This window comes from Macaca thibetana, chromosome 16 (genome assembly GCF_024542745.1).
Source record: "Macaca thibetana thibetana isolate TM-01 chromosome 16, ASM2454274v1, whole genome shotgun sequence".
In the NCBI taxonomy this organism is placed as follows: domain Eukaryota; kingdom Metazoa; phylum Chordata; class Mammalia; order Primates; family Cercopithecidae; genus Macaca; species Macaca thibetana.
The window spans coordinates 57,828,934-57,856,011 of NC_065593.1; the positions used below are offsets into that span (position 1 = coordinate 57,828,934).

The window sequence follows — 27,078 nt, forward strand, 5'->3', positions numbered from 1 at the left end:
GCACTTAAAGCTGGTCATGGAGATGACTGCGTGGAGTGAGAGGGATGCTTGGAAACCCGTGGGCCTCTCTCACAGTATCCCTCTCAGTAGAGTAGCCTTTTGTGGTTCTGGTGGCCTCATGGGCTTTGGCCCAAGCATGGCTGCACCACCGTTTCCAGGGACCAGTGCCCCAGGCTGTCTGTGGGGAGCTGGCCACGAGCCACTGGGGAGGTGACATCTTCATGCAGAGCCAGTGCTGGCCCTCACTGACCTTGGGCTCTCTAGGATGACGAGGAGACAGGTCCTGGGGGTTTGGCTTGGGCTGTTTCCACGAGGCACCTCCCTTCCCTCAACACCCTTTCTACAAGCCACTGTCTGCTACTCTGCAGATGACCTGGGACCCCACCCACCCCAAGAAGATTCTGGGGTGACGGGCAGCAAAGGAGCCTGAGCAGTCCTCGAGTGTCCTCCTCAGCCCATCCCACCCATCTCTATGACAGTGCAGGGGCGAGGGGGGGGAGCGAGGCTCTGTCCCAGGAGTAGAAGACAGCACCACAGTGAGGACGATTCATAAATCCGTTCCAAGTCGGCACGGAGGGTGCAAATGAGAGCGGGCTCGACCCTGTGAGGAGGAGTCGGGGTGCGGGAGTGAGTGGGGACAACCTGGTGAGTGTCTGCCGCGGGTTGGGGGCTGCCAGCCCCAGGGCCAGTCACCCCTGGCTCCTGACGGCACCGTGGCTCCAGCTCCCGCTGTGTGGCACCGAGGGCGGGTCCTGAGGAGACTCGGGGGCCCGCCAGGTCCCCGCTGTGTGGACCCGGCCCTCACAGCCTAGCAATGCACGACTGCACACTCCCACGAAGCAGGATGCCTAGCAGCTCAGGGCGCCCTGCCCAGCCAGCCCAGTGTGGTGCGGTAGGATGAGGACGGGAGCAGGGAGGAGAGGCAGGAAGCGGGGCTGCACTCCCGGCCTCAGGGCCCCGTGTGCTGTTTTGTACACTACGGTTGAGGCCTCGGAAGCCACGCCAGGACCGTATCATGCCCCTAGAGCCTGTGAGACTCGGGCTGTGCCCAGAGCAGGGGGTGCACGACCCCGACGACCAAGGACACCACCATAAGAACCACACGCAGCCCCACAGCGCACATGGCGACAAGGTGCTGTGGGGCTGGGAGGACTTTCTGGGGTCTGGCAGGGACGGGCGGAGGGACGCTTCTGAGCCTTACACCGCACGGCTTCGGGACTCCGGGGCCGGCCTCTGTCCCCCTGCATCATTCACGGACGGAGCCCAGGAGGACCCCACAGCCTGTCCCCGCCCCTTCCTCCCCGCTCACCTGCTGGCGGGGCGGCCACCCTTCCCCTCCCCGGCTTTACAGCTGCGAAGGGAAGAGGGTGGAGAAGAAAGTCCAGACACGGGATCCCCCGTTTCCCTTCCTCCTGAGTCCTCGACCCCTGCCGTTGGGCATCTCCAACAAGCAGCGAAGTCTTCCCCGGGCGGAGCTCTGGGGACACGTGGCGCAGGAGGCGTCCGGGCAGCTCCGGGTCTGCTGCGGGGTGGGGGGATCGCCCCTCGCTGCTGGGAGCTGCCAGGCCGTTCCCGCCCCGCGCTTCTCTGGGACCCCCGACTTGGAATCGCGGGACCCCGGCGGCGCCGTCCTGACGCAAGAGCGCCTCCGCGTGGCAGGGCCCAGGCCAGCGCCGCCACCACTCGAGGGGGCGCACGCAGAACCTGCCCTAGCCCGGGCACTCGAGCTGGAGAACGCCGCCGGCGTCTGCGAGCTTGGGCAGGGGCCCTGGAGGGCGGGCGCAGGAGCCAGACGAGGCGCGCTCGGGCTGCAGGACGCCGGGGGCTGGGGGTGGGGACCTGGCGCTCTGGCCGAACGCCCAGGCCCGGCCCGTGAGACGCCGACCGGGGCTAGCGCAGCCAGTGTTGCCAGGGACAACGGCGCGCGGGTTGCGCATGCGCAGTTTGCCCTCCCGCCGCCGCGCCTTCCCCTTTAAGCGCCGGCCGGCCGCGTCGCCGCTTCATGAATGGAGCCCACGTGACCAAACATCATGTGACGTCTGTGGAGCGGCGGCGGCGGCGGTGGATCCCGAGCCTGGTCCGGCCCGGCCTTCCCAGCGCGCTCGGCCCGGCCCGCGCAGGCGGCGAGTCCCCCGAGCCCCGGGCCCGGACCCCTCGCGCCGGTCCCTGCCCCGCGCGGCCTCGGAGCGCGCGCGGCCCCGCCCCGTCCCGGCCTCGGCCCGCCGGGCCCGCAGTGTGGTGAGTGCGGCGGCGGCGGAGGGCCCGGGCGGCGGGGGCGGCGCGGCGGGGGCGGCGGGGGCCGAGAGGGCGCGCGGGTTGGGCTCCTCCCGGAGCTAGGTGAGCGGCTGGAGGCCCGGTGGCGGGGGCCGCTGGTTTCGGGTCTGCCGCGCACCCTGCTGGCGGCCCGTGCCTCGATTTCCCCAGCGGTCAGGAGCCAGCTCCTGCCCCTGCCGCCTGGGTGCTGGGGGTGGGCCGCGGGCGGCGGCGGACCCGCGTAGCTGGGCGAGTGCGGAGCGGACTCGGAGACCCGGGCGTCCTGGAGGGAGGGGCACCGGACGGCGGGAGGAAAGGGTGGGGTCGAGTGAGGCGCCCGGGGGTCCGCGCCAGGGCCCGGCGGCCCGGCCCGCAGCTGCTGATTCATCAGGTGGCCGCGTCAGCGCTCCCCGGGCGCGGGGGTCCGCGACGAGCCCGGGAGGAGGGGCGGCGGTGGGGGGGGCTGCGGGGAAGACCTTGCCCCTGGCTCGGGCTCGGGTTCCGTCAGTCGCGTGCCAGAGCCCGGAGGGAGACTTGCTGAGTCATCAGCATGAGGTCACTCGGTGCTTAAGCTGATATCGGAGGGGATTGGAGCGAGGGGCCTCGGGGACTAAAAGGCCGCCAGCGGGAGGTGGGAGGGAGCCTTGGGGATGTGGGAGGGGGCCAGGCCCGGCGCCTTGGGGTGCCTGTTTAAGTGAGCGCCGAACGATCCAGTTGAAGGCAGGGGTGCTTGAAGAGGAAGTGGGGGTGGCTCGCTGCAGGTGTTCTCCCGGGGTCAAAGGTGAAGCCCCGGGCGGTCCACCCCTTCCCGGGCGGCTCTTTTCCGGCAGCTGGTCCTGGTCCCACGTCTGGAGCAGTTTCCCAAACTGGGAAATAGTTCCCTGAGTGAAGGAGGGGAGGAGCTTCGGTGGGCCGAGCTAGCCAAAGGGGAAGTCAGCTTTTCCTGGGACTGGCCTGGTTGGACAGCCCCTGGCTAGAGATCCAGGCCCTGGGAGAAAGAGGGGTGTGTGTACCAAGCCCTGGGTGACAGTGGGTTGGGTGGGGAGGAAGCAGGGGCAGCTCTACCAGGAAACGGCAAGGGGGAGGAAGCAGCCCTGCCTCTCTCCCCAGCTGGCGCTGGAGTCTGGGTTGAGACTGTAGGTGGTGGGAGCTTCAGGGTGCCTAGCCTTGGGGTGCGGCAGATGGGCTGGTGTGGATGGCACAGGGTGGCAGAATGCAGCTCCCAGTCACCCCAGAGTTGCCCCTACCTGAAGTGGGGTCTCAGTGTTGTGTGAAGTTAGCAAAGGGAGTGGCCCTGCTGGGTGTCTGGCCTGGCGCAGGACGCTTAGAAAGTGGCAGCCTGGGGGCGATGTGGCCAGAGCCACCTTTCCTTGGGTGTGTGGAGATTCATGAAGGTAGACTTCCTTTGCCCAGGAGTTTATGGCTGGGTTAGGCCACTTTGTGGTTTACCCTCAGTGATCCTCCCTCCGCATCCCCGTGTGCACACACACACATGCACACACACACACAGTTCCACTCTCAGCCCTGGGGCTTATAGATTCCAGATGTTTCAATGCTTCCGCTGACCTTTGACCTAGAGTTTGATGCCCTGGGAAAATTTCGGGGTCCTGGAGGGGCGTTTATGTGCATCTTCTCAGTCACTTATGCATCAGTGGAAACTAAGTTTTAGGTTCTGTTCAAAGAGTGATGTTCATGAACTGAGAGCTTATGGAGCAGAGACCATGACTGCCAGGGAGTTTCGGCCACTGGGCTCTGCAGCCGATCGGGGCTGTCTTTGTTCAGGCACGGGAATTTCTACTTTAGCCAAAGGAGATGGAGCTCCCAAATCTCTCTCCCTTTCCTGGCTCTCAGTGTGAATGGGTGGACCAGGTACCCTGGCAGGTTGCGGGGCCTTGACCATCTGTGCCTCCTGTGTGAGGTGGGCTTAGCCTTTGTGGGAGCAGAGGGTGCGTGACAGGACCCAGCTCTGGCCAGCCTTGAGGGCTGGAGGAGGACTGGGGTTGGGGCAGCTTCTCCTAAGTCCAGCTCCTGGGATCCCTGCATCGTCCCTCTGAGCCCAGCTCCTGAGGCTGTCTCTGCTCTGCGTGTGTCCGTGTATCCGGGTTTGCCAGAGGCCGGGCCAGGAGCCTGAAAGCACTGGCTGTGCTCAGGCCTGCCCCTCCCCCGCCCCAGGCACACCTTTGATTAGGAGGCGATGGGTTGCGCTTGTGCTGAGTTCAGGCCTTCTGCGGAGGGCAGAATCTGTCGAGGAGGCACTTTTCCGTGTGATCTCTTCAGGAAGTCACCGCTGTCATTGTGCTTAGCAGCAGGCGTGGGGGCGATGGGGGTGGGAGAAGCTGGGGCCACGGCAGTGTCTCTGCACCCTGACTCAAGGCTGGGGGCCTGTCTCCTGAGGCAGTGTCCTGCCAGATGTGTAGGAAAGAGCTCCTGTGGGCCTTCTGACCTCCAGCTCAGGTCTTCCCCATCCTTTATTTGGAAGAATCCAGTGGCTGGAGTCTTGGGACCTTGCTTCTGAGCTGGCTTGACTGTGGAGAGGGGTCTCTGGCCTCCCCTCCCTGCTCTGGGCTTGCAGCCTCACGTCCTGGTCTAAGGCTGGGTGAAGTGGAGTCTTGACCCTGGTGAGAGTAAGAAGCCCCCCAGCCCATAATCTCCTGAAATGCTCCTGGCTGCTCTGGAGGAGACTCCCATCTGTCTGCATCAAACCTGGAAAGTGGGGGATGGAGCATGGGGTGGGGTCCATGCCCAAGGGTCTGGTGGGAGCTGGACTGAGCTGGGAATCCCAGATGGGTTTCTGGGATGAGGTGCACAGAAATATCCGTAGCAAGAAAGTGAGAGCGGAGTGCTAGAGGGACCCGAGTGGGTGAGAGTTGATTGTTTAGTCCAGCCTCCCCAGCACTTTTGTTTTTGCTCCCTGACCCTGTGGGAATTGACCCGGGGCAGGGACCAGAGAGCAGGCTGCCACTCGGAGGGGCCGACTCCACCAGCCTTCAGTTGGGCAGGCCCCGGGGTGGCTCACTGTGGGAGCCCTTGTGAAATACCCTGGATGGGGTGGGGCAGGGGCTGCTTCCTGCAACCCAAAGCCACAGGATGGTTACTCCATCAGTGGAGGAGGCAGACTGGGAGGGCCGGAGGGGCCTCGGGCCAGGCTCCTCCCAGCTGATGGCCTGCCACCTGGAAGGTGGGGGAACTCCCTGGTCAGTCCTGCCAACAGACCAAAGCTAGATGGACGGCCCACCCTCAGCTTCTCAAAGTTAGGAGACTGGGAGACTCAGGGTTCCCTACAGCCTCCTCTCTGGGTAGGTCCCCAGTGGGGCCCCTGTGCACCCAGGGAGCAGGGGGCTTTGTCCCAGGCCAGCTCAGGGGAGGTGGTTGTAGGAGGTAGGACCCTGGAGGATGCACGCACAGGGTCACTGGCTGGCCCTCACCTGCTATTGGTCAGGCTGGCCTTTCTGGCCCCCAGCAGCTCGGCTGCGGCTCTCCTGGGGCGCTGTTGGCTGGCGGGCCCAGGGAGTGCGAGCGCGGCGGGGGAGCAGGAGGCAATGTGCTGAGTCAGCGTGACTCGCCAGGAACAGCCGTGCTCTGGGGCAGTGCTGGGGTTATTTTTAAAGCTCCCGGCTTCCTTCTAGGCCTGCCTCTCCCGCGTCTTATTCCTTCTAATCTCTCCCCCGCCCCTTGTCTTGCGCCTGCCTCCCTAACAGCCTTCAGTTCCCCTTCTCCCATCAGACCTTCCTGACCTCCCACCTGGTTCTCTGAGGGTAGGGTGGACAGGAAGCAGCTCAGCCTAGCCTGGGAGAGGCCAAGGGCTGCCTCCGATCAGGTATTGGGGGCTGGGCACCTGGGCAGCAGGCTGGGGTGGGCTGTGCGGCAAGGGCTCTGTGAACTGGGGTGGGGGGCGAGGGTGGTCTCCAGGGTACTGACCTCTGCTCCATGTCTTGCAGAGAGCGCCTGCTCGCTGTGCCCCCGGGTTATGACGACCCCCAATAAAGGAAACAAGGCCTTGAAGGTGAGTGGGCAGGGACAGGAGCCTTCAGGCCCGGGGTTGGGGGGCACAGTGGGCATGCCCGCTTGGCCTGTGACCCTGTGCCCTGTGCCCCAGGTGAAGCGGGAGCCGGGTGAGAATGGCACCAGCCTGACGGATGAGGAGCTGGTGACCATGTCGGTGCGGGAGCTGAACCAGCACCTGCGTGGCCTGTCCAAGGAGGAGATCGTCCAGCTGAAGCAGCGCCGGCGCACGCTCAAGAACCGCGGCTACGCTGCCAGCTGCCGCGTGAAGCGGGTGACGCAGAAGGAGGAGCTGGAGAAGCAGAAGGCGGAGCTGCAGCAGGAGGTGGAGAAGCTGGCCTCGGAGAACGCCAGCATGAAGCTGGAGCTCGACGCACTGCGCTCCAAGTACGAGGCGCTGCAAACCTTCGCCCGGACGGTGGCCCGCAGCCCCGTGGCGCCCGCCCGGGGCCCCCTTGCCGCCGGCCTGGGGCCCCTCGTCCCAGGCAAGGTGGCCGCCACCAGCGTCATCACAATAGTAAAGTCCAAGACGGATGCCCGATCGTAGGGACGCGCGTCTGCCCAGGCGGGTCTTTGCGGGGCCACTAGGCACATGGCGAATTCGGCTGCCCTGTCCCTCTGTTTCCTTCTCTTCTCTTTCCTCCCTCTCTTCCCCGCCCTTCTCTCTTCCCTGCAAAGCACAACCTGTACCCCAGGGGCGCCGGGCTGAGCCCCTTTGATCTCGTCATTGTCGTCGTGTGTTTTGTATGTTGGGATTGGTCAGTTCGGCGGTGACGTGGGGTCGCGCCAACCCCTTTTGTACCAGGGCCATGCAGTCTTGGAGTCCAGAGTTGGTGCTGTGGGAATGGACTTGAGAGAGTTGCGGGAGAGAGAAGGAGAAGGCACGCTGGGCCTCACGTGTCCCCGAGCAGTGAGGGTTCCAGTGTGCCCTCCACTCCCGAGTGGCCACAGGCTTGTGGGCTGGGAAGGATTCACTCTCTTTAGCCCCAGGAGGGCAGCTCAGCTTAGCCCAGCACAAAGAGATGGGCTCTGCTCTGAGAGTAGGGCTGCCTTGAAGGCCCTGATGGGTGGACCACCAGCCTGGGCACAGTGGTGCTGGGGGCGTGCAGTTGGGGCCAAGGGCTGTGCGCTCAGGCCTGACCCGTTGCACTGAACAAGACCAAATCGCTGGCTGTGCACTTACGTGAGGGTGAGTCCAGTGTGCCCTGCGATGGGTCCCGTGTCACTGTTTACATGACCTATTTGTGTGGTTATATAGCCCTTTATTTAAAAGAGAGAAGTTCCTTTTACAAAGTTATTAAATTAATTATATGTTTAAAAGTTAAAGAAAAAAAGAGCTGCAGAGTATTTATAAAACTGTCTTTTAGAAAAAAAAAAACAAGCAAGAAGACCATTTGACCATATAAATGGAAAAGGGAAGAAAGTATAATAGAAACTTTGCTAGTTAAAAAAAAAAAAAAAAAAAAAAAAAAAAAAAAATCCCTTTCTTGTAAACTTACGGACAACTCTTTGTGGCTGTTGGAGTTTAGTTTTTATATACACAGAGTTATCAGACATTATTTATAAAACTTAGTTTAAAAAAAGACAAAAAAAAAAAAAGCCAAGCCGTGAGCCGACCAGAAGGCCGTCCTCTTTGATATCTTTTGCAATTGTACCGAAAGTGACTTACTCCTCTGCCCTTCCTGCTTCCGTCTCTTGCCGGTGCCGTGGTGTCGTCCGTGCCTGGTGAGGTTTTGTGCAGCGGTAAAGTGCTGGTGCTTCTGGTGACCTTCGACCTGTGGGTGTCACTTCTTGTGTCAGTTTTCCTGTGTTCGTTTTTTGGGTTTCGTTGTGCTTTTGCTTCTGCTGGCTTGCCGGACCTGGGCTGGGGTGCCAGGTGGCACCTGCTGCGTCAGAGCTCAAGGAGTCTGTGCCCTCCACCAGCTCCTGGTCCCTAGGAGGTGAGACGTGGGGTTCTGTCACACTCCCCCCCGACTGAGCCTTGGCTACATCTGTGTCTAGGGCTTGGGCTGATCTGGTGGCCGGGTAGCTGAAACTGGGGGCCCCTTGGGGCCCCCCCACACTGCTCTACACCCACCACCTCTGGCCTTGGGTGGTGGTGGTGCAGGGACCAAGGAGTCACTGTGGGTGGCCACAGGGCTGTGGCCAAGCGTTCCCTGGCTGTCTTCCTCAGGCCTCAGTTTTGTTCCGATAGGCTTCATGTGGGGCCTCAGCCGGGGAACCCCCGGGGCCCGCACCGTGGGCTGCAGGTTTCGCCGCCTACTTGATCCCTGAGGTCTTTCCATGCTGCGGGTGGTGCTTCCAGGCAGAGTGGTTGGGGGCCCACCGGGCAACCCTTTCTTCCTTGTCCCTGCCTCACTCAGAGCCTTGGGAGCATCCACCAGTGCAGACAAGGGCTACAGTCTCCAGGGCCGGTCTTGTCCCTCTTCTCCGCTGGTCCACGCTGGCAGCTCTTGGCTTTGGGCCTGCCTTCTGCCTCCCTTTGGGATCTGTCTTCCAGGGATCAGCTGCTTGGCTTCTGCTGGAGGTGCCTCCCTCTGGGGGCCCAACCTGCCTCCTGCTCCCAGTTCCTCGCCAGAGGCTGCTGCCCTTCCCGGCTGGGCTCAGGAGGCTCCTTATAGGCATATGACGGGGAAGGGGTGCCCCCACCCACCTCCAAGAGGCTGCAGCCCCGTGTCTGGCCATGTGAGCCTTGGCCTTTCACTAGGGCTGCTGGTTTCTTCTCTGTGGGGCCCAGACTGCTGTAAAGCACACAAATGGGGGCTGGTAAGATGAAAAACTGGCCTGACGGGGCTTAACCCTGTGGGTGGTGGGATTTTGATCTAAGAGTTTGGCCTGGTGTGCCCATGAGATGGGAACAGGGATGTACCATCAACCCTTGTCATCTTCATGAGCTTTTCTTTGCTTTGAGCATTCAGAGACAAGTCCTGTTGCTACCTGGGTCAGCCTGAAAATGGAAATTCTGGCTGTTGATTCATGTCATTTAGTGACTTCATCCCCCTCCCCTCAGTCTGATCTTGTCTAAGTAGAATCCAGGCGTTAGTTGGAATCATAAGTATCCATAAAGAAAACGTCATGCTCTGCCTTGGAGCAGGGATAAACAGGCGCTCCCTGTCCTTGTGCGGCCCCCACTTTTGTCCTGGCTGCGGGTGGCCCTCCATTTTGAGCACCTCTGCCAGGCTGCAGACCTGGAGGCAAAGGGAGTGCGGAAGAGGAGGGTGTAAGGGTCGGCGCGTGTGAATGGGAGGTGCAGGTGCTGAGTGGGAGGTGCAGGTGCTGAGTGGGAGGTGCAGGTGCTGAGTGGGAGGTGCAGGTCCTCGGGGCGTTGGCAGAAGAGGCTTCTGGAGTTTCGAGGCCATACCTCCTTTCAAGAGCTTTGGATTTGGAGCGACTTCCCTGGGTCTAGGGGAGTGTTCCTGTCCCCTGTCAGGCCAGCCCTGTGGAGCCACTCTGCCCCTCTTCCCCTTCCCCTGGATTTCCTGACGTAGATGCTGTGTTCATGTGCAGATGTGAATGTGCTGTCCTTCTGATCTCTGTTAATCCCGCTTTCCTACTGAGAGGGTGGTGGTCTCTTCTCACCTCAGTTTTTCTGACACAGCGAATCGAGGGCTTTGGCCAAGGCCAGGTCTCTCAAACTTGTCCGCCAAGTAAACCGTGATATATGTCTTCCCTTCCACCTTGACTTTGCCCCAACTCCTCCTTTATCCTAACATGGACACTCAGATTTCAGAGGACTACCCAGCAGGGACAAGTCACCTCTCACCTGGAGAGTGAGGCCCCTGGCTGCTGCTCTGGGTGGCGCTGGTGTTGCTGGGGCTTCAGCTCTTGGTGCATGTTTCAGATAAGCATGCACACTTCTGACCGGTGGTCAGGGCCCGGCCCACGGCTCTGAGCGGCTGCAGCCTGCTTTGGGACGATGGTCAGGTCCCATGTTGTCCCTGCTGCCTCCCTCTGGAATGGCCACTTGGCCAAAGCTCCCATCCACATCTGGAAAGTCTGAGCTGCGGCCTGCTGCACCGTTTCCGCTCTGGGATCTTGTGAGTTACTTTTTTAGGCTGTGGTTTGGTGAAAGGAACCAACACATTAACGATTTTTCCCCCCAGAAGCCACTGAATAATTCTTTTTGGTGTATTTTTGCCTTCCTGTTGGCTGTCTGGCCTTGGAGCAGGTCGGGAGAGTGAAGTACATAATCAGTGCCACACAGAGGCAGGGCATGTCTGAGACTGATGCCTGTCCTGCCTCTGGCCTGTGTCCTGGGTGTGTGCCGTACCTGCTGGGCCAGTCCCACACATTTCCACCCTGCCCCTGGAGCAGCAGCTTTGATACCATGGGTGTCCCTTGAGTCTGAGCTAGAGTGTGTCCCCGATAAACTGTGAGACCTCCCTGTTCTTGGTGACCCCAGTTGGGCTTTGACCCCTCCAGCAACCTTGTGTCCCATCCCTGCCCTTCCTCCCACCCCCTCAATCTGCTAGTCCCTGAAGCCTTTAACCAAACGGGAGTGGGCACAGAAAGCCTTCTCCTGGCAACAGGACAAGGGCTGCCCGCGTGTCCAGCCCTGTTGCTCTCCTGGCACTGAGAGGTGGATCCAAGCAGAGTTGATCAGTCCCCCTGCCAGCCCTGCCTAGGTCTAGCCAGGGGAGGTTTTGTGTGTGTGGGAGAAGACCCCGGGATGTGCTGGGGTGGGATGGAGGTTATTAAAGATCTAAGTGAGGAGGGGCTGGGGTTTGGATGCGGGGTGAGGCCCGAGCGCTCACACTTCGTGTAGGGCTGGCAGGGGCCTGACCTCGGGCAGGGCAGTGGCCTTGGTGCCCCACCCCTGCCCTGCGCAGTATTTATTGCTAAATTATTGTCCAGGAGGGGCAGCACTGGGCCTGGCCCCCCGGGTATTTATTGCTGTACATAGTGTATGTTTGTGATATATAAGGTTTTCTTTATTTTGTATATGATCAATAAACCTTTTAAAGAGACTGGCAGGTGCTTCTTTGGGGCGACGCGGCGGGCGGAGCCGGAAGAGGTGGGTGGGGGCGGGACCCGTCTTGCGCATGCGCCCTGAGCGCGGCCTGCCGTGTGAGGCGGAAGCGGAAGAGCGGGTCTCCAGGGGAGCGATGGCAGCCGGGGGTCTGAGCCGCTCGGAACGCAAAGCTGCGGAGCGGGTCCGAAGGTTGCGGGAGGAGCAGCAGAGGGAGCGCCTCCGCCAGGTACGCCGCCGTCGCTCCCCGGTCCGGCTATGCCCGGCCCGCGCCGCCGCTCACCGCCCGCCTGCCCGCAGGTGTCGCGCATCCTGAGAAAGGCGGCGGCGGAGCGCAGCGCCGAGGAGGGCCGGCTGCTGGCCGAGAGCGCGGACCTGGTAACGGAGCTGCAGGGCCGGAGCCGGCGGCGCGAGGGCCTGAAGCGGCGGCAGGAGGAGGCGAGTTCCGCGGGCGGCGGCCGCGGGCGCCCCCGGTTTCGGGAGCAGCCGGGGCGACGGGCGGTCCCGGGTGGGGCGGCCCGGGGCGGTGACCACCCTGGCGTCTTGGCAGGTGTGCGACGACCCGGAGGAGCTGCGAGGGAAGGTCCGGGAGCTGGCCAGCGCGGTCCGGAACGCCAAATACTTGGTCGTCTACACAGGCGCGGGAATCAGCACGGTAGGGAGGGAGGCGGGGGCGGACCCCAGGATGGAGTACGCGCTCCTGTAATCGCGAAAAACTCGCCTTTAAAGCAGCTTTAAGGTTTTTTCCCTTTCTTAGAGAAACACGAAATGACCAAAACTTACCTAAGGTAAACGCTTTTTAAACGCTTAGTTTGTGGTACAGCCAGTTAAAAACAGACAAGGAGCAGAGATACGAATGGGCTGTAGTAGCTGACTGCTCGCAGTCACCCCCAGGTTATGTGGACAGAGCTAAGCCCAAAGCTGTCGTGATTCTCCACTGTGTTCTCTCCATGTTGAGGGAAGATAAGTAGAAAGTGACACAGTAAGAGCCGGAATACACCAGGTGAAGAAGAGAATTGCATTGTATTTTGAGAAGTTTCACTGACAAGTTATCCTGGGCTGTGGGACATCACTAGCTTTGAAAGTGTAGCTGGCACGTCGTCCATCTAGTCCGATGGGTGAGTGTGGAGTGCTGGGCATGCGTAGGCGTAGCAGATCTGAAGGCCAGGTGATTTCTGTTCTCAGGAAGCCTTTAGGTGACAATCAGGTATGTGAACAAATAAGCATAACGTAAAGCTGGCTGTGCTGGATCACTAGAACAAACCCAGGCACACACTATGTGCTCTTGGAGTTGGGAAACCTACCTGGGTTGGCTTTTTGTGGGAGGTAGCCTTGATTGGGCCTTGAAGGATGGGTGAGATTTACAGGAGAAGGTAGGAATGAGGCACTCCAAGCAAAGAAGAGCAGAGGCTTGGCAGGAAGAATGCAGAAACGGAGTTCACTGCTGACTCAAATACCTGGAGCCCTGGCGTTTGGTCTCCTCCCTCCACAAGTCACATGTAAAAGTCCAGTCACGCCGGGCGCGGTGGCTCATGCCTGTAATCCCAGCACTTTGGGAGGCCGAGGTGGGCAGATCATGAGGTCAGTAGTTCAAGAACAGCCTGGCCAACATGGTGAAACCCTGTCTCTACTGAAAATACAAAAATTAGCCGGGTGTGGTGGCGGACACCTGCAATCCCAGCTACTCGGGAGGCTGAGGCAGGAGAATCACTTGAAACTGGAAGGCGGAGGTTGCAGTGAGCCTAGATCGTGCCACTGTACTCCAGCCTGGGCGACAGAGCGAAACTCTGTCTCAGAAAAAAAAAAAGTCCAGTCATGTAATTATGTAACAGTCATGTGATCTCTTACGGAGCTTGCAATGGCAACTAGAAGCACATGCAGCTTGTGGATTTCATCTGAGTGTAACTGAGGTTTCCATCTTGAATGTGACTGTCCAAACCACTGCCGGGGGATGGTGCATTTTTCTGAGTTTAAGCAGGAGTCGGGAGTCCCCAAAAGGGAACAGAAGGCACCTTGATATCTTCTGTGCCCTCTCTGGCCTCAGTTTGTTTCACAGGATTGAAATCCTGGAAAGTTAGATGCTTATCTCATCTGGAGAAGTTGTTCTGCCTTTTTTTGTTTGTTTGCTTGTTTGTTTGTTTTGAGACGGAGTCTGGCTCTGTTGCCCAGGCTGGAGTGCAGTGGCGCGATCTCGGCTCTGCAAGCTCTGCCTCCCGGGTTCACGCCATTCTCCTGCCTCAGCCTCCCAAGTAGCTGGGACTACAGGTGCCCGCCACCACGCCTGGCTAATTTTTTGTGTTTTTAGTACAGACGGGGTTTCACCGTGTTAGCCAGGATGGTCTCGATCTCCTGACCTTGTGATCCGCCCACCTGGGCCTCCCACAGTGCTGGGATTACAGGCATAAGCCACCGCGCCCGGCCTATTCTGCCTTTGTTAAGGTGGAGCGGGAACAGTCAGCACTGGGACGTGAGAATAGACAGTTGCCTGCCCCCACCTAGGGATTCACCTTTTTTTTTTTTTTGAGACAGAGTCTCGTGCTGTTGCCCAGGCTGGAGTGCAGTGGCTGGATCTCAGCTCACTGCAAACTCCGCCTTCCGGGTTTGCGCCATTCTCCTGCCTCAGCCTCCCGAGTAGCTGGGACTACAGGCGCCCGCCACCTCTCCCGGCTATTTTTTTTGTATTTTTTAGTAGAGACGGGGTTTCACTGTGTTAGCCAGGATGGTCTCGATCTCCTGACCTCGTGATCTGCCCGTCTCCGCCTCCCAAAGTGCTGGGATTACAGGCTTGAGCCACCGCGCCCAGCAGGGATTCACCTTTTGCTAAATGTGTGAGCCGTGGGCTCGGCCCTGGGGGCACTTAGGAACATGACTAGTCTTCCCCTGCGGTGTGGAGGACACATGTGCCACAGAGCCCAGCTTTGTGCTCGGTGCCAGAGAGGCTTCCGGGGACAGGCAGGGCTGCGTGCAGCCTGGAAGGATGAGCCAGGCCAGGCGGGAAACAGAAGTCCAGGTAGAAGGGAGGAGCCGAATTGGGGTGCACTTCATATGGGCTCAGGCAGGTCAGCCTGTGGAATGAACAGATGCCAACATGCAGGCCGGCCTGGAATGTGGCAGGAGCGACAATGGCTTCCCATTTCTGGGAATTCTGCCAGTGCCTACGGTGGTGCCTTTTTACTTGGCTTACTTTTTTTCTCGACATGCAGGCAGCATCTATCCCAGACTACAGGGGCCCTAATGGAGTGTGGACACTGCTTCAGAAAGGGAGAAGCGTGAGGTAAGTGGGACAGGCGCGGCCTCCCATATAGGCTGAGCAGAGGCAGCATGGGCCTGAGCTCCGGCTGTCCTCACCTTGCCTTCCTTTCTGCCTGGCAGTGCCGCTGACCTGAGTGAGGCCGAGCCAACCCTCACCCACATGAGCATCACCCGTTTGCATGAGCAGAAGCTGGTAAGAGCCCTGGGTGGCTGGTACACTTGCCTGGGACCAGGCAGAGCACCTTGGTGCGCAGTGGGCAACTGCATTCTCCCTCCGTCTGCCAGTTGACTCCCATCATGAGCACCCACCAAGTGGGTTAGGCCCCAGATTTGATCCTCCCATGCTTCCTCTCCAGGCCAAAAGGGGAGCACCCCCTCTGGAACCATCCCATCCACAGCCAGCCTCAGCCCCAGAGATGCTGGTGGTCTTTCCCCTTTGTGATTCCATTGCATTTTTCTGTGGACCTCAGAAGCCATCCTAGTCACAGGGGAGGCTTATAGGACATCTCTGGGGACCTTCTGCTGAACACCCTCAACCAAGGGGTGTAGGGGTTGACCTACCTAGGTCCCGAGGCACCTGAAATGTCATGACCCAAGAAAGCATGGATCCGGGGTGGAGTGGCCCTTGCCAAAGCCCTGAGCCACTTCCCATCCTTGCCCTGACGGTGCAGCGTCTTGCCAAAGCCCTGAGCCACTTCCCATCCTTGCCTTGACGGTGCAGCGTCTTGCCCTCCCAGCCACTCCAGGTGCATCAGGGCTGGAGGAGGGACATAGCCCCTCCCCACCACAGGCCCTCTTGAGTCCTGGTGGTTGGACCTGTTGTGTGTTTTACTTTCTAAGGCTCTCTGCGGGGTTGGAGCTACCCCTGGTCTTGGGAGCCACTGGCTGGGCTCATAACAGCCTCGCTGTGGCTGAGTACTGACCTCGCCGTCGCCACCCGTCTGCCTTCCAGGTGCAGCATGTGGTGTCTCAGAACTGTGACGGGCTCCACCTGAGAAGTGGGCTGCCGCGCACGGCCATCTCAGAGCTCCACGGGAACATGTACATTGAAGTGAGCAGTCCTGCGGTGACCCGGGGTCTCCATGGGCAGGCGGGTCCCACTCACTGTGCCCTCTTGCCTCCAGGTCTGCACCTCCTGCGTTCCCAACAGGGAGTACGTGCGAGTGTTCGATGTGACGGAACGCACCGCCCTCCACAGACACCAGACAGGCCGGACCTGCCACAAGTGTGGGACCCAGCTCCGGGACACCATTGTGCACTTTGGAGAGAGGGGGACGTTGGGGCAGCCTCTGAACTGGGAAGCAGCGACTGAGGCTGCCAGCAGAGCAGACACCATCCTGTGTCTAGGGTCCAGCCTGAAGGTACGTGCTGATGACACCAGGAATGAGCCAAGCCCCCGCCTGCCCGAGGGTGTCCAGCTCTGTTGCCCAGCACTTTACAGACTTGTCCCCTGTGTGTGTGCTGTGTCTGTCTGTCTGTTTCCGCAGGTTCTAAAGAAGTACCCACGCCTCTGGTGCATGACCAAGCCCCCTAGCCGGCGGCCGAAACTCTACATTGTGAACTTGCAGGTAACTTGGGTTCTGAGAGTCACATCCTTAGACCTGGGTCTTAGAATGCAGAGCTGGAGACACCCCACACCCATGCACCAGGGCAGTCTGATAGGGCCCCCGTGGGTGCTCAGGGAGCACTGACCGAGCCCACGGGCCGAGGCTGACAGGCCACCAGGAATGGTTGGGCTGCTCTTACTCTCACTTGGCTTTCCCTGTCCTCAGTGGACCCCAAAGGATGACTGGGCTGCCCTGAAGCTACACGGGAAGTGTGATGATGTCATGCGGCTCCTCATGGCCGAGCTGGGCTTGGAGATCCCCGCCTATAGCAGGTGAGTAGACCATTGCAGCAGCCCGCTTCCCTGCACCTCTGTGTGCTGGGCCGTGTCTGTCTTCTCTCGTGAGCTGAGCGTGGAGGAAGCTCTGAGGTGTTTGCAGTGGTGTCTGAGGCATGACTGAAGCGTGGTGGTCTCCAGAGGGCCTGACCTCAGTGGTTCGCGGAGACCCTGCGTGTGCCACTCCTGCCCTGGCTGATGTGGCACACACAGTCCCCGCGGGGAGAGGGATTCTGCCCACGTGCTCCTGCTCCAGGCCTCCCCGTGGAGCTCTTCAAGATGCCTGGTGGGAAGCATCTCGAGGGGACGAGCACTTGGCAGCTCTGGTCAGACAGAATCTGTGTGCTTGGTTTTGGGAGTTGGCGTACTTTGGGAAAGCTTAAACAGACTGTGCCTTAATACAGAATTTGTGATAATTTAGACTTGGTGTATGTATTGAGTAAAAAGTTTACACTCTCTTTCTCTGTGAATTTTCAGGGTCTTATAGGGGAAATCAATAACTTCTTTTAATCAAAGGGTTCAAGAAATTAAGGATCCCTTCACCTTCTGGGCCTGGCACTTCTTGTATGTTATGTGTGTGGTGTTCTGTGATGTGAGCTATCGTGTACTGTATTTTTTTTTTTTTACATTAATTTAGCTCATTTTCCTTATCAGTGCGTATCTGTATCTTAAGTTATGATCTGTGGTTCTGCATCTCAGTCAGACACATGCTTTCTTCACGGTGTCGTCTGTAGGCCACGCCTCCCTAGTCAGCTGGGAAGGGGGAGAGGGTCTGGTCCACCTGCCCCTGGCGGTACAAATGGAAGGTGGGGCCCAGAGTTGCTAGTGACTCATCCCTGGAGACGGAGGCAGCCCTGGGGCCACTGCTGCCCTGTCCTGTGTGTGCACGCCGCTCAGTGGTGGACGAGGACACGGAGTTCTGAGGAGACCAAGCTAGTGTGGGTGCTGACCTTTGAGTCACCACCTAAGAGGTGACCTCTCCCGCATCCGTTCTGCAGCTTGATAACAATGAAGCTGCTACCAACCAGATCCCAGCCGCAGTGGACACAGGGGAGGGAACGGGATGGGAAGGCAGGGACCGCAGGCAGCTTTCCCGAACGGGCGGGTGTGGCTGTGAGAGGCTCCCAGGCCCGCCTGATGCCGCTTTCCCTTTTTGGCAGGTGGCAGGATCCCATTTTCTCACTGGCGACTCCCCTGCGTGCTGGCGAAGAAGGCAGCCACAGTCGGAAGTCGCTGTGCAGAAGCAGAGAGGAAGCCCCGCCTGGGGACCGGGGTGCACCGCTTAGCTCGGCCCCCATCCTAGGGGGCTGGTTTGGCAGGGGCTGCACAAAACGCACAAAAAAGAAGAAAGTGACGTAACCTGGTGCTCGATGAAGAACAGTTGGCACTTTGCAGATGGCCAGTGTCACGGTGAAGGCTGGGTTGTCCCCACGGGTCTAGTGAGAACTCTTTGGGGATGACGTTTTCACCGTGACATTTTTAGCCATTTGTCCTTGTGGAAGCCCCTTGCACTGCTGCGGTTGTCCCCTGATACGACTTGGCCATGGAGGACACCTGCCCATGCGGCCTCTATGTCAAGAGGTGGCAGCCGCACCTTTCTGTGAGAACGGAACTCGGGTCATTTCAGCCCCGGCCGGCAGAGTGGAAGCGCCCAGCGGCCTTTCCTCACTCGCCAGGCCAGTCTCAGGGCCTCACCCTATTTCTACTACTTAACGAAAAAGTGTGAAAACTTTATAGAACCCTCTCTGTACTGGACGTGCGGCAGAGGGGTGGCTCCGAGCCTCGGCTCTATGCAGACCTTTTTATTTCTATTAAACGTTTCTGCACTGGTTTCCAGTGTCCCCAAGTGGTCGGCGCGGCTCCCCCGGGCTCAGGTCTGCTGCCTGGCAGCGCGGTCCTGGCTTAAAACCCGCTTGGTTGGAGAAGGGACAACTGTAGATTATTGTGCCAAAAAATAATCAGAAAAAAACTCCCCTGGTTGGGACAGCGCCCCGTGGAGGTTCCCGGAGGTGGCGGCGGTGGGACGCCCCCTCGCGGCACTGCCCGGCCATCCCAGCACCAGGTGTGGACGGTGCGGAGAGGCCAGGTGTGGGCCGGAGGCGGGTCTCGGGCCGCGCGGCACACGCCATTGGCTGTGCGTTTGGAGGGGGTGGGACTCTGTCAGGGGCTCACGCCATTGGCCGCGCGCGGAGGTGCGGTGGGGCGCGGCCCTCGGGGGTGGGGCGCCGGCCGGAGGGCGCGCGGCGGGGCGGGGGCGGGGGGGGCGGGGCTCGGGCCGAATGGCGCACGCTATTGGCCGTGTGCAGCGGGTGAGGCCCGCGTGACGGCGGCTGAGCGTGCGCCTGGCGGGGCGGGTGGCGGCGCTGGAGTCGCCGGGAGCTGCCAGGCTGTCCGCGCCGCCGCTGCGGGGCCATGATCCGGAACGGGCGCGGGGCTGCAGGCGGCGCAGAGCAGCTGGGCCCGGGGGGCAGGCGCGCCGTAAGGGTGTGGTGCGACGGCTGGTGAGCGCGGGACCGGGGCGGGCCGCGGGGACGCCGGGGCCGGCTTCCTTCCGGGGAGCCGCGCCAGCCGTTGCCCAGGGACCGGGCCCGCGTTCTGGGTGGCGTCCTCGTACGGCGTGGGCCGGGGCTGGCAGGCTGCGGGGCGCGCCCGCCGGGAGGGTCGGGCTGCGGAGGCTCCGCGCCCTGCCGTGGGCGCCCCCGTCTACCCCTGGCGGAGGCCCCGCCCGGTCACGCCGACCTCCGGTGCAGCCACCGCGCTGAGATCTGGAGCCACGGCCTCCCTGCTTCTTCGTAACCACCAGCAACCAGCTTGGCCGGCTCCGGTCCAGGGGTTCCCCTGGCCTCCGGGCGAGCGTCCCTGTAGCTGGACATCGGGTGTGACCTGCCTGTCCGGGACCCGCAGTGAAGCCCGCGGGCTCCCGGGTCCTCCTCCCCGGGGCTAGAATGCAATCGGTGTTCCCTGGCCAGTCACACAGAGGGCATTGTTTTAAGAAAAGTTTGGGGTTGTCAACAAGTGAAAGAAAGATGACCGTTACTGATAATTTGCTACCTCTGACCCTTTCACGTGCCTGCCGCATGGAATCCCCGAAGCAAGCGCCTCTGATTAGCCCTTCCCAGGAGAGCAGGCAGGGCCTTGTTCCCTGTGTCTGAGTCACCTCTGGGAGAGGGAATGTGGCTTTGTGTCAGTGGACTTTGACCTTGCCCTGACCAGGCCCCAGCCCCATTCCAGGCTGTGGTCCCCTGGCCTAGCCTCTGACCCCTCCTCCCCTCCAGCCTGTCCAGTGGGTACATGGGCCTGCCAGACTTCACCCTGCATGTCTGCTGGGACTCCGTGCACTGTGGCAGGGGTGCTGGGAGGAAGCAGTGGTGTGCAGTGGAGCAGCTCTGCACTGTGTGGGCTGCCCGGGTCACACCTCTCCTGGAGAGGCAGGGACAGCTTTGTCCACTCTTGAGGGGATGGGCAGCTGCTGTAAGGAAGTGGCGAAGAAGCCAGGGCAGCGGGGCCCAGTTGGTGGCAGGGCTGTGTAGCTTTGGGCTTGAGAGTTCACATGTTAGCAGACCCAGATTTATGAATGAAAACTCTAGAACCAGGTGGCAAGGCAGTGGCTGTACACCCTTAGTGTTAAGCCTGGGGAGCTTCAGAGGCCGTCGGGGAGGAGGAAACAGGATTTTCAGGGCGATTCCCAGGGTTTTATTTTGTGGTTGGATTTGTTTTGGGTTAGCCCCAGGGACTGTTTGCTTATCGTAGTCTAGGATCCATCCCTACCCCAAGAGTTAACATTGGCCTATTTTAAAGTGACTGCCCAGGGCAGTTGATATTCGGTGAGGGAATAGGACACGTGGCCCTGCAGCTCACCGTGGGCTCCAGTCTGTCCTGCACCCACCAGTCCTCTAGACCCAGCCAGGCCTTGACGTCTCTGCCCCCGCCACCCTTTCTAGATCTGGCACAGGGGTCCCACTGTCAGGCCCAGGAGCCAGTGGGGTGGAGAGCTGAGCACCTACATCTTCTGAATCCCAGTCCCAGGGCTCCCAGCAGCAGCTTCTCAAAGTGCTTCCTAAGGAGTCCTCAGAGGAGCAAAACTCTGCCCCTAAGCCACAGGGCACCCTGGCCCCCACCCTTGGCACAGGCACCACCCACTCTCTTTGTCTCCACAGCTATGACATGGTGCATTACGGCCACTCTAACCAGCTGCGCCAGGCACGGGCCATGGGCGACCACCTCATCGTAGGCGTGCACACTGATGGTACGCACAGGTGGCCTCGCCCACCCACGGCCCCCCAGCCCTCCTGTGGGTTGCGCCCATTGACTGAAAGCCTGCAGGCCTGGGCCGCCTTGCCAGGGCTCAGCTGTAGGGGAGAGCACTGTAGGCTCACCCAGCTCAGCCCCAGCTGAGGATGGCCTAATGCCTTTCCCATCTTGCACTTCCTGTCCCAGCTAAAGAGAAGGGGCACCTGCTCCCCACCACTGCCAGCGTGGCTCCCAAGCCTTCAGGGGCTGAGCACCTGCTCTTCAGAAGGAATCTCTGCCTTTGCCTGAGACCCTCACAGGGGAGACAGCCACCCAGTTGACCAGCACTAGTGGGCTAAGGGCCAGGCGAGAGAGACAGCCTGTCCCCACCGGCCCTCTTGTGTGGCTACAGCTGGGTGCTGGGAAGGGGCCTCGTACGTGAGCAGCCAGGTGGGCTGGGTCCCCAGTCTCCTTGTTGTCCTTTTCCTAGAGGAGATCGCCAAGCACAAGGGGCCCCCAGTGTTCACTCAGGAGGAGAGATACAAGATGGTGCAGGCCATCAAATGGGTGGACGAGGTGGTGCCCGCAGCCCCTTACGTCACTACGCTAGAGACCCTGGACAAATACAACTGTGACTTCTGTGTTCACGGCAGTGAGTGGTGGGCCTGGGGCCTGGGGGCATCAGGTGGCTCAGGATCAGATCTGCTGGTGGGACATCTGGGAACAGGGGGCCTCCATGCCCTTTGAGGATCTGAGATATTTCTGGGCCCCTACCTAGAAATGGGCACGCGGGCACTAGGGCAGGCCAGGGGCTGAGAGGGTCCTGGGCTCTGAAGGGTCTGATGGCTTTGGGTTAAGGATCCTTGTCCTTGTGTGTCACTGCTTAGATGACATCACCCTGACTGTAGACGGCCGGGACACCTATGAGGAGGTAAAGCAGGCCGGGAGGTACAGGTGAGTCTCCACCGTGGACCTGGCCATCCAGGGAGCTGGACACAGGGCCCCCTCCTGGCTCGTGCTTTGCTATTTCCTGGGAGCCCGTGAGGGGAGCGTCTGGGCCCTGAGCCATGTTCCTCACTCCAAGGACCGGGAACTTGAGGGATGGAGGTGCCATTGTGGGGTGGCCTGGAGGCCCTCACCATTTGGTGCTGCAGACCCGTGGCCTCAGGGCTCCAAAGGAACAGCTTTGTGAGGTGGCAGCTGTTGAACTCAGGGGACGTGGCTGGCACTGCTGCGGAGCTGGCACTGTATCTGAATTACCAGACGAGAATTCACTCGGCTGCAGATGCTCAGCGTTCAGGACGTGGGCGTGAGGGAGGCGGGGAGCAGAGCCACTGCCCAAGTGCCCGCCCTCTCCCCGGCATTGCACACCTGAGCCCCAGCAAGGGTCCTTTTCCGTGCTCCTGTCACTCCCTTTAGTCAGTAAAAGCGTGGAAGCCTTCCCCACGTTCCCAACCCAGGTTTTCTGTTATAGCCTTGCGCAGGGAGGGGACCCTCGTCTTTGGGGCAGCCGTGGGTTCTGCCGCAGCAGGGCCGCTGGTGTCCCTAGTGGTGGTAGCAGGAGACAGCCTTCCAAGTGTCCCAGGCTGAGACCCCACTCCCGCTCTGTCCCCCAGAGAGTGCAAGCGCACACAAGGGGTGTCCACCACAGACCTCGTGGGCCGCATGCTGCTGGTGACCAAAGCCCACCACAGCAGCCAGGTGAGTCAGGGGCGGAATCCCCAAGGCCCCTGGGTCAAGGTCGCCAGGGGAAAGGAGGGGTACCTCCCTGCCCCCTCAGGGCCCTCCTGCCCACTGCTCCCCATCCCCACCCGGTCCTGGGGTGGCCACGCCTAGAGGGCAGGCCCCTCAGCGCCGCTCTGCTCTTCTGTGCAGGAGATGTCTTCTGAGTACCGGGAGTACGCGGACAGCTTTGGCAAGGTGAGTGCGGCTGTGGAGGGGAAGCTGAGCGCGCAGCTGCAGGGGGCTCCCCCGGCCACCTGTCCTGGCCATCCCTTGGGGAAAGGCCAGCCCAGAGCCTCACCCTCCTCTCTCCCTCCCTGGCACTGACCAGGCACTGACTGCCAGGTTCGGCCGACTGGTGGACGCTGGGAGGGAGGGCAGGCAGCGGTGGTACCGGCTGGCCAGTCACGGCAGCCACTGCTTGGAGGAGGAGCAAGGACTTGCTTGTGGACAGGTGTTCTCTAACCAAATGGCCTGGCCCTCTCTCCCTTTGTAGCCCCCTCACCCGATACCCGCTGGGGACATACTTTCCTCAGAAGGATCCTCCCAGGTGACCAGACAGTGGTCTCAGGGTGCCGGCTCCCTCCCAAGGGCTGTGTGCGCTAGCCGCCGGGCTCCTTGCCTCCTCCTGGCGGTCACTGGCTGGGCTGAAGTGGTGTCAGCTGTGGTGCCTGCTGTGGTTGTGGGGTGGCACCACAGTCCTGCCTGACACCTGGCCTGGCAGTGTGTCCCCCGCCCGAGGTGACTGGCTGGAAATGGGATTGCTGGCAGGCAACAGCTGAGGGTTTGGTGACCCGGCGAGGGCAGCACCTGGGAGGCCTCCCCAGCAAACCTGCTCCCTCTCTTGGCTTGCAGTGCCCTGGTGGGCGGAACCCCTGGACCGGGGTATCCCAGTTCCTGCAGACATCTCAGAAGATCATCCAGTTTGCTTCTGGGAAGGAGCCCCAGCCAGGGGAGACGGTCATCTATGTGGCTGGCGCCTTCGACCTGTTCCGTATCCTCTGAGCCTCTGCTGCTCCCTACGTGTGCCACATGGGGTGGGACCTGGGGGCCTCACTTTGACTCCTTGGGGCCCCAGACTGGTCTGGTTTGCAGGGGAGCAGCTGTCGGCAGGGAGGATGGTGGGGAGGCCCTTGGGCATGAGCTGTCAGGGAGCTGCTCCCTGTCATCTCCCTCCCGGCTGCTTCTTAACCTGGGCGCAGACATCGGGCATGTGGACTTCCTGGAGAAGGTGCACAGGCTGGCAGACAGGCCCTATATCATCGCGGGCTTACACTTTGACCAGGTCACTGCCCTCTTGCTCCCTGGGCCCCTGAGCAGCTGATGGGCCCTCGAGGGGCCCTAAGGGTTGATGTTGGGTGCAGGTGGTCTCTAGGAGGAGGCCCCAGGTGAAGCCAGAGGAGACCCTGCGGCGGGGGTGATCGTGGGCTTCTGGGGTCCAGAGCTATCCTGTCTGGGGCATCCCCACAAGGGCGGGCACCCTGCCCGACTTCTTCCCCTGAGGGTCAGCTGGGAGGGGCACACCCTGTCCCCCTAGGGTTTCGGGGCTGAGCCAGCCTCACTCTGGCCACAGGAGGTCAATCGCTACAAGGGGAAGAACTACCCCATCATGAATCTGCATGAGCGCACCCTGAGCGTGCTGGCCTGCCGGGTGAGTGGGGCCAGGAGCCAGCCCAGGGACGGGGACATTCCCACAACATCCCCCCACCAAGAGCCTCCCTGAGCCGGGGCAGGGGGCTTGGGTCCTGGCAGAGCCGCACCCAGCACCCCGAGCTCTGTGGCACATGCCCAGACTTGTTTGTTGAGGCAGGAGGCGGGGTGGTCGGGTCTCCAGGTGCTGTTCCTTCTTGCCTCCTGGAGGAGCCCCAGGGGTCCTCAGCCTGCCCAGCCTATCCCTGCTACTCACTGGAAGCCCCGCCCCATGTCTGGGCCATCTCCCACCACCCTGTGGCCCTGGCTTACCAGTAGCAGGGACCGAGCAAGTCTTTCTGCTACTGTCCCCACAGTACGTGTCCGAAGTGGTGATTGGGGCCCCGTACGCAGTCACAGCAGAGCTCCTGAGTCACTTCAAGGTGAGGCTCTGCATGGGCTCACCTCGTTCCCACACGGGCTGGGAACACGGGCGGGCTATGGGCTCCTCCTACGCAGGGCCTAGGAGGTGCCTGGGCTGAGGAAGGGGCAGGGTCAGTTCTCCCAACCCCCAGGGCCTGTGCTGGGCTGTGGGTGGCTATGGCAGCTGCCTCCCCGGGGAGGGCTCCTGACCCCCACTCCTTCTCCAGGTGGACCTGGTGTGTCACGGCAAGACGGAAATTATCCCGGACAGGGACGGCTCCGACCCATACCAGGTGGGTCATGCTAGCCCTTGCTGGGCACAGGGGTTGCCATTGTCACCTCCCAGCCATTTAATGTCTCACTGTGCCTACCTGGGAACGGGCATGGTGGCTGCAGCTGCTCTGACTACACCACTCCCACAGGACCCTGGGCACTGGTCTCCCTCTGGGGCAGGGCACCAGATGGGTCTTGGGGAGGTCAGCAGGGACCTTCATCCCGCTCCTCCTCTCCGGACCCCCAGGAACCCAAGAGAAGGGGCATCTTCCGTCAGATTGACAGTGGCAGCAACCTTACCACGGACCTCATCGTGCAGCGGATCATCACCAACAGGTGCAGCTGGGTGGGGGCACCTCGGAGCCGCCTCGTAGGCGCTCTCCGCTAGACTTACCCTGCCCTCCCCCCAGGTTGGAGTATGAGGCACGAAATCAGAAGAAAGAAGCCAAGGAGCTGGCCTTCCTGGAGGCCGCCAGGCGGCAGGCGGCGCAGCCCCTGGGGGAGCGCGATGGCGACTTCTGACCTGGCGGAGGCCCCAGCCGGCCCTCCCCCTGCTCTGCTTCTCACCTTCTGCATTTGGACATAGGACTCTGCAGGGCCGCCCTCTCTAACTGGCCTGGCTCTGGAAGGGCTGGTGGCGACTCTGCCTCCTGCCTGCCTTCGGGGTGCCTGGTTTGCAGCAGACTCTCCACCCTTTCCAGCGAAGCTGCTCAGAGAGGGCGTCCAGCACAGTGGAGAGGCCGGCAGTGAGACGGGCAGACGGCACCTGCAGCCCGAAATGCAGCACTCCTGCGTGCGCCCCCACCTGGTCCCCGGATGTCCCCACCACCTGGACAGAGGCCACACTGACTGCCCACCCAGCTGTGGCGGGAGGTGCAGAGCGGAGGGCTTTAGGAAGCAGCGACTGCGGTCACCCCTTTAGTTCTCTGGGTGCAGACCACAGCACCTCCCACTTGGCATCCCCCAACACGGTGTCCTGCCACCCGGCGCCGGCTCCAGGAAAACACGCTTGCCTTCATTCCCGGCAGCTTCGCCGCTCTCCTTATGGACTCTGTTCTGTTTGTACGTGGCTGATGTAAATCTCTTTGGTACAACTGAATAAAGCCTGGTGGCACTGCTGCGTGGGGCTCCCAGCCCTGCTGGGAAGGAGCAGGGAAACACCCAGCAAGCAGAGCCTCTTGGCCCTGCCCCGACCATGCACCCAGCAGCCGGGTGTGCAGTGGGCAGCCTGGCAGTGAGTGAAACCCCGGCCTCCAGCCCTCCAAAGTCAGGGGCCACCCCCTATAGCAGGCGATGCTAGAATAGGAAGGAGAGCTGGGGCTGAGGCTCCTTGCCCCTCGGCCCCTCCAGGAGCCATGGGATCTCTGTCTCCTGCACACCTGTCAGGGCCTGCCTGGAGCAGCCCAGAGGCTGAAGAGGCTCTTACTGCAGCCTCCGGATGTGTTTGGGGAGCCCATAGATTGCCTGGTCTCGCCGCACTCAAAATGAGGCTTATGATCAGGACTTTTTTCAGCCCCACACTCCTCTCCAGAATGGGCTCTGCCGTACAGCACCTGACCCATGTGGGGCCTCCAAGGGCCTGTCCTCTGCTGTTGTGAGGTCGACCTCATGACCCAGCACAGGAGCCGGAGGCGAGGTGCACATGAGGCTCTCCACAGCCCAGGAAGGCAGCCTCTCACCCTGCTCTCCGAGCCAGGGGCCAAGGTGTGAGGGGCACAGGCCATCCTCATGCTGTCAGGTCCCTGCTTTCAGAAGTGGGGTGGTGCCGATGCTCCCACTCAGACCCCTGGGCTGCAGGGTCCCCTGAGCAGAGGCACCAGCCACTTCCCCATAGACAGATTGGTGCGGGACAGGGGCTGCTTGGGCCGCAGGCTTGGGGAGGGTGGAAAGGTCCCACCTGTTGCTGCCTGGGCCCGGAAGTGGGCCTGGCCCTGTTCCCTTAGAAGCATTGGAGGCCAGGGCCCAAGCCAGTGCTGGAGTCACACCCAACTGCGGAGGGAGAACCCACCTGTCTCCCACCCTCAGCTCTGGGTCTCTGGGGCCAGGGCTCAGGCCCCCAACTCTCCTCCTTGCCCCTGCACCCTCGGACTTGGCCTAGCCAGAAGGGATGGGGGCAAGAGGAAAGCAGCCAGGGGCTCCAGCCCATGCCCTCACAGATTTGCCTCTCGAGTGGGGGAGCGAAGGGCTAGGGAAGACACTGGGGACCAGGCCAGCAAGTGCCTCTGCAGTTTCCTCCAGGGAGCACCAAGGTTAGGCGCGGCTTCACCGCGGGGCTGGATCGTGGCCAGCTTGGCCCCTGGGTCTGAAGACCTCTGGGCGGCCCAGGCCAACCTTGCCCTGCCGCCGCACACTCGGCTGCCCTCTCATACCCAGGCTTGGGGACTTCCAGCTCCCGATCCCCTCGTGGCCTGGCTGCCAGTCCTCCAGTACCCTTCACTCCGAG

At 61.3% G+C, this 27,078-nt stretch overlaps 4 protein-coding genes across 8 annotated transcripts in view; all 4 read left to right on the forward strand.

Moving 5' to 3' along the window:
• The window catches only part of SIRT7 (sirtuin 7), a 50,436-nt gene extending 32,248 nt beyond the window's left edge, over positions 1-18,188 (forward strand). Inside the window, exons 2-11 of the mRNA XM_050764044.1 lie at positions 11,307-11,453; positions 11,525-11,662; positions 11,775-11,879; positions 14,428-14,498; positions 14,597-14,669; positions 15,429-15,527; positions 15,601-15,837; positions 15,964-16,044; positions 16,249-16,355; positions 17,519-18,188. Of these exons, the coding sequence (XP_050620001.1) occupies positions 11,361-11,453; positions 11,525-11,662; positions 11,775-11,879; positions 14,428-14,498; positions 14,597-14,669; positions 15,429-15,527; positions 15,601-15,837; positions 15,964-16,044; positions 16,249-16,355; positions 17,519-17,717 (1,203 nt within the window). The 5' untranslated portion in view covers positions 11,307-11,360 and the 3' untranslated portion in view covers positions 17,718-18,188. The remainder of the gene's footprint in view (positions 1-11,306; positions 11,454-11,524; positions 11,663-11,774; positions 11,880-14,427; positions 14,499-14,596; positions 14,670-15,428; positions 15,528-15,600; positions 15,838-15,963; positions 16,045-16,248; positions 16,356-17,518) is intronic.
• PCYT2 (phosphate cytidylyltransferase 2, ethanolamine) lies at positions 495-27,077 on the forward strand. 2 transcript variants are annotated; one of them, XM_050764047.1, is made up of 14 exons: positions 495-498; positions 18,697-18,859; positions 20,516-20,604; positions 21,079-21,240; positions 21,476-21,542; positions 22,205-22,289; positions 22,464-22,508; positions 23,166-23,304; positions 23,513-23,595; positions 23,884-23,961; positions 24,317-24,382; positions 24,590-24,655; positions 24,883-24,971; positions 25,046-27,077. In XM_050764047.1, exons 2-14 carry the CDS (start codon positions 18,771-18,773, stop codon positions 25,155-25,157), a joined length of 1,170 nt encoding a protein of 389 aa, XP_050620004.1. In that variant the 5' UTR covers positions 495-498; positions 18,697-18,770; the 3' UTR covers positions 25,158-27,077. The 2 variants fall into 2 exon arrangements, with proteins under 2 accessions (XP_050620004.1, XP_050620005.1); XM_050764048.1 differs by lacking the exons at positions 495-498; positions 20,516-20,604 and having other exon boundaries at positions 18,724-18,859.
• On the forward strand, positions 2,038-11,222 carry MAFG (MAF bZIP transcription factor G). Of its 4 annotated transcripts, XM_050764088.1 has the most exons (4): positions 3,343-5,549; positions 5,952-6,070; positions 6,192-6,256; positions 6,350-11,222. In XM_050764088.1, exons 3-4 carry the CDS (start codon positions 6,221-6,223, stop codon positions 6,800-6,802), a joined length of 489 nt encoding a protein of 162 aa, XP_050620045.1. In that variant the 5' UTR covers positions 3,343-5,549; positions 5,952-6,070; positions 6,192-6,220; the 3' UTR covers positions 6,803-11,222. The 4 variants fall into 4 exon arrangements, with proteins under 4 accessions (XP_050620046.1, XP_050620045.1, XP_050620044.1 ...); XM_050764089.1 differs by lacking the exons at positions 3,343-5,549; positions 5,952-6,070 and adding an exon at positions 2,038-2,238; XM_050764087.1 differs by having other exon boundaries at positions 3,343-6,070.
• The window catches only part of ALYREF (Aly/REF export factor), a 35,494-nt gene continuing 14,712 nt past the window's right edge, over positions 6,297-27,078 (forward strand). The window contains exon 1 of the mRNA XM_050764062.1: positions 6,297-6,300. The gene's annotated coding sequence lies outside the window, so the exon portion shown is untranslated. The remainder of the gene's footprint in view (positions 6,301-27,078) is intronic.

What these genes read in the sequence shown, in the direction of transcription:
- MAFG (XM_050764089.1), top strand. Translation starts at nt 6,221, where the DNA reads ATGACGACCCCCAATAAAGGAAACAAGGCCTTGAAG. An exon ending in AAGGAAACAAGGCCTTGAAG is followed by an intron (nt 6,257 to 6,349) that starts GTGAGTGGGCAG and finishes CCTGTGCCCCAG; the next exon opens with GTGAAGCGGGAGCCGGGTGA.
- PCYT2 (XM_050764047.1), top strand. Translation starts at nt 18,771, where the DNA reads ATGATCCGGAACGGGCGCGGGGCTGCAGGCGGCGCAGAGCAGCTGGGC. An exon ending in AAGCCCACCACAGCAGCCAG is followed by an intron (nt 22,290 to 22,463) that starts GTGAGTCAGGGG and finishes TCTTCTGTGCAG; the next exon opens with GAGATGTCTTCTGAGTACCG. An exon ending in ACGGCTCCGACCCATACCAG is followed by an intron (nt 24,656 to 24,882) that starts GTGGGTCATGCT and finishes CCGGACCCCCAG; the next exon opens with GAACCCAAGAGAAGGGGCAT.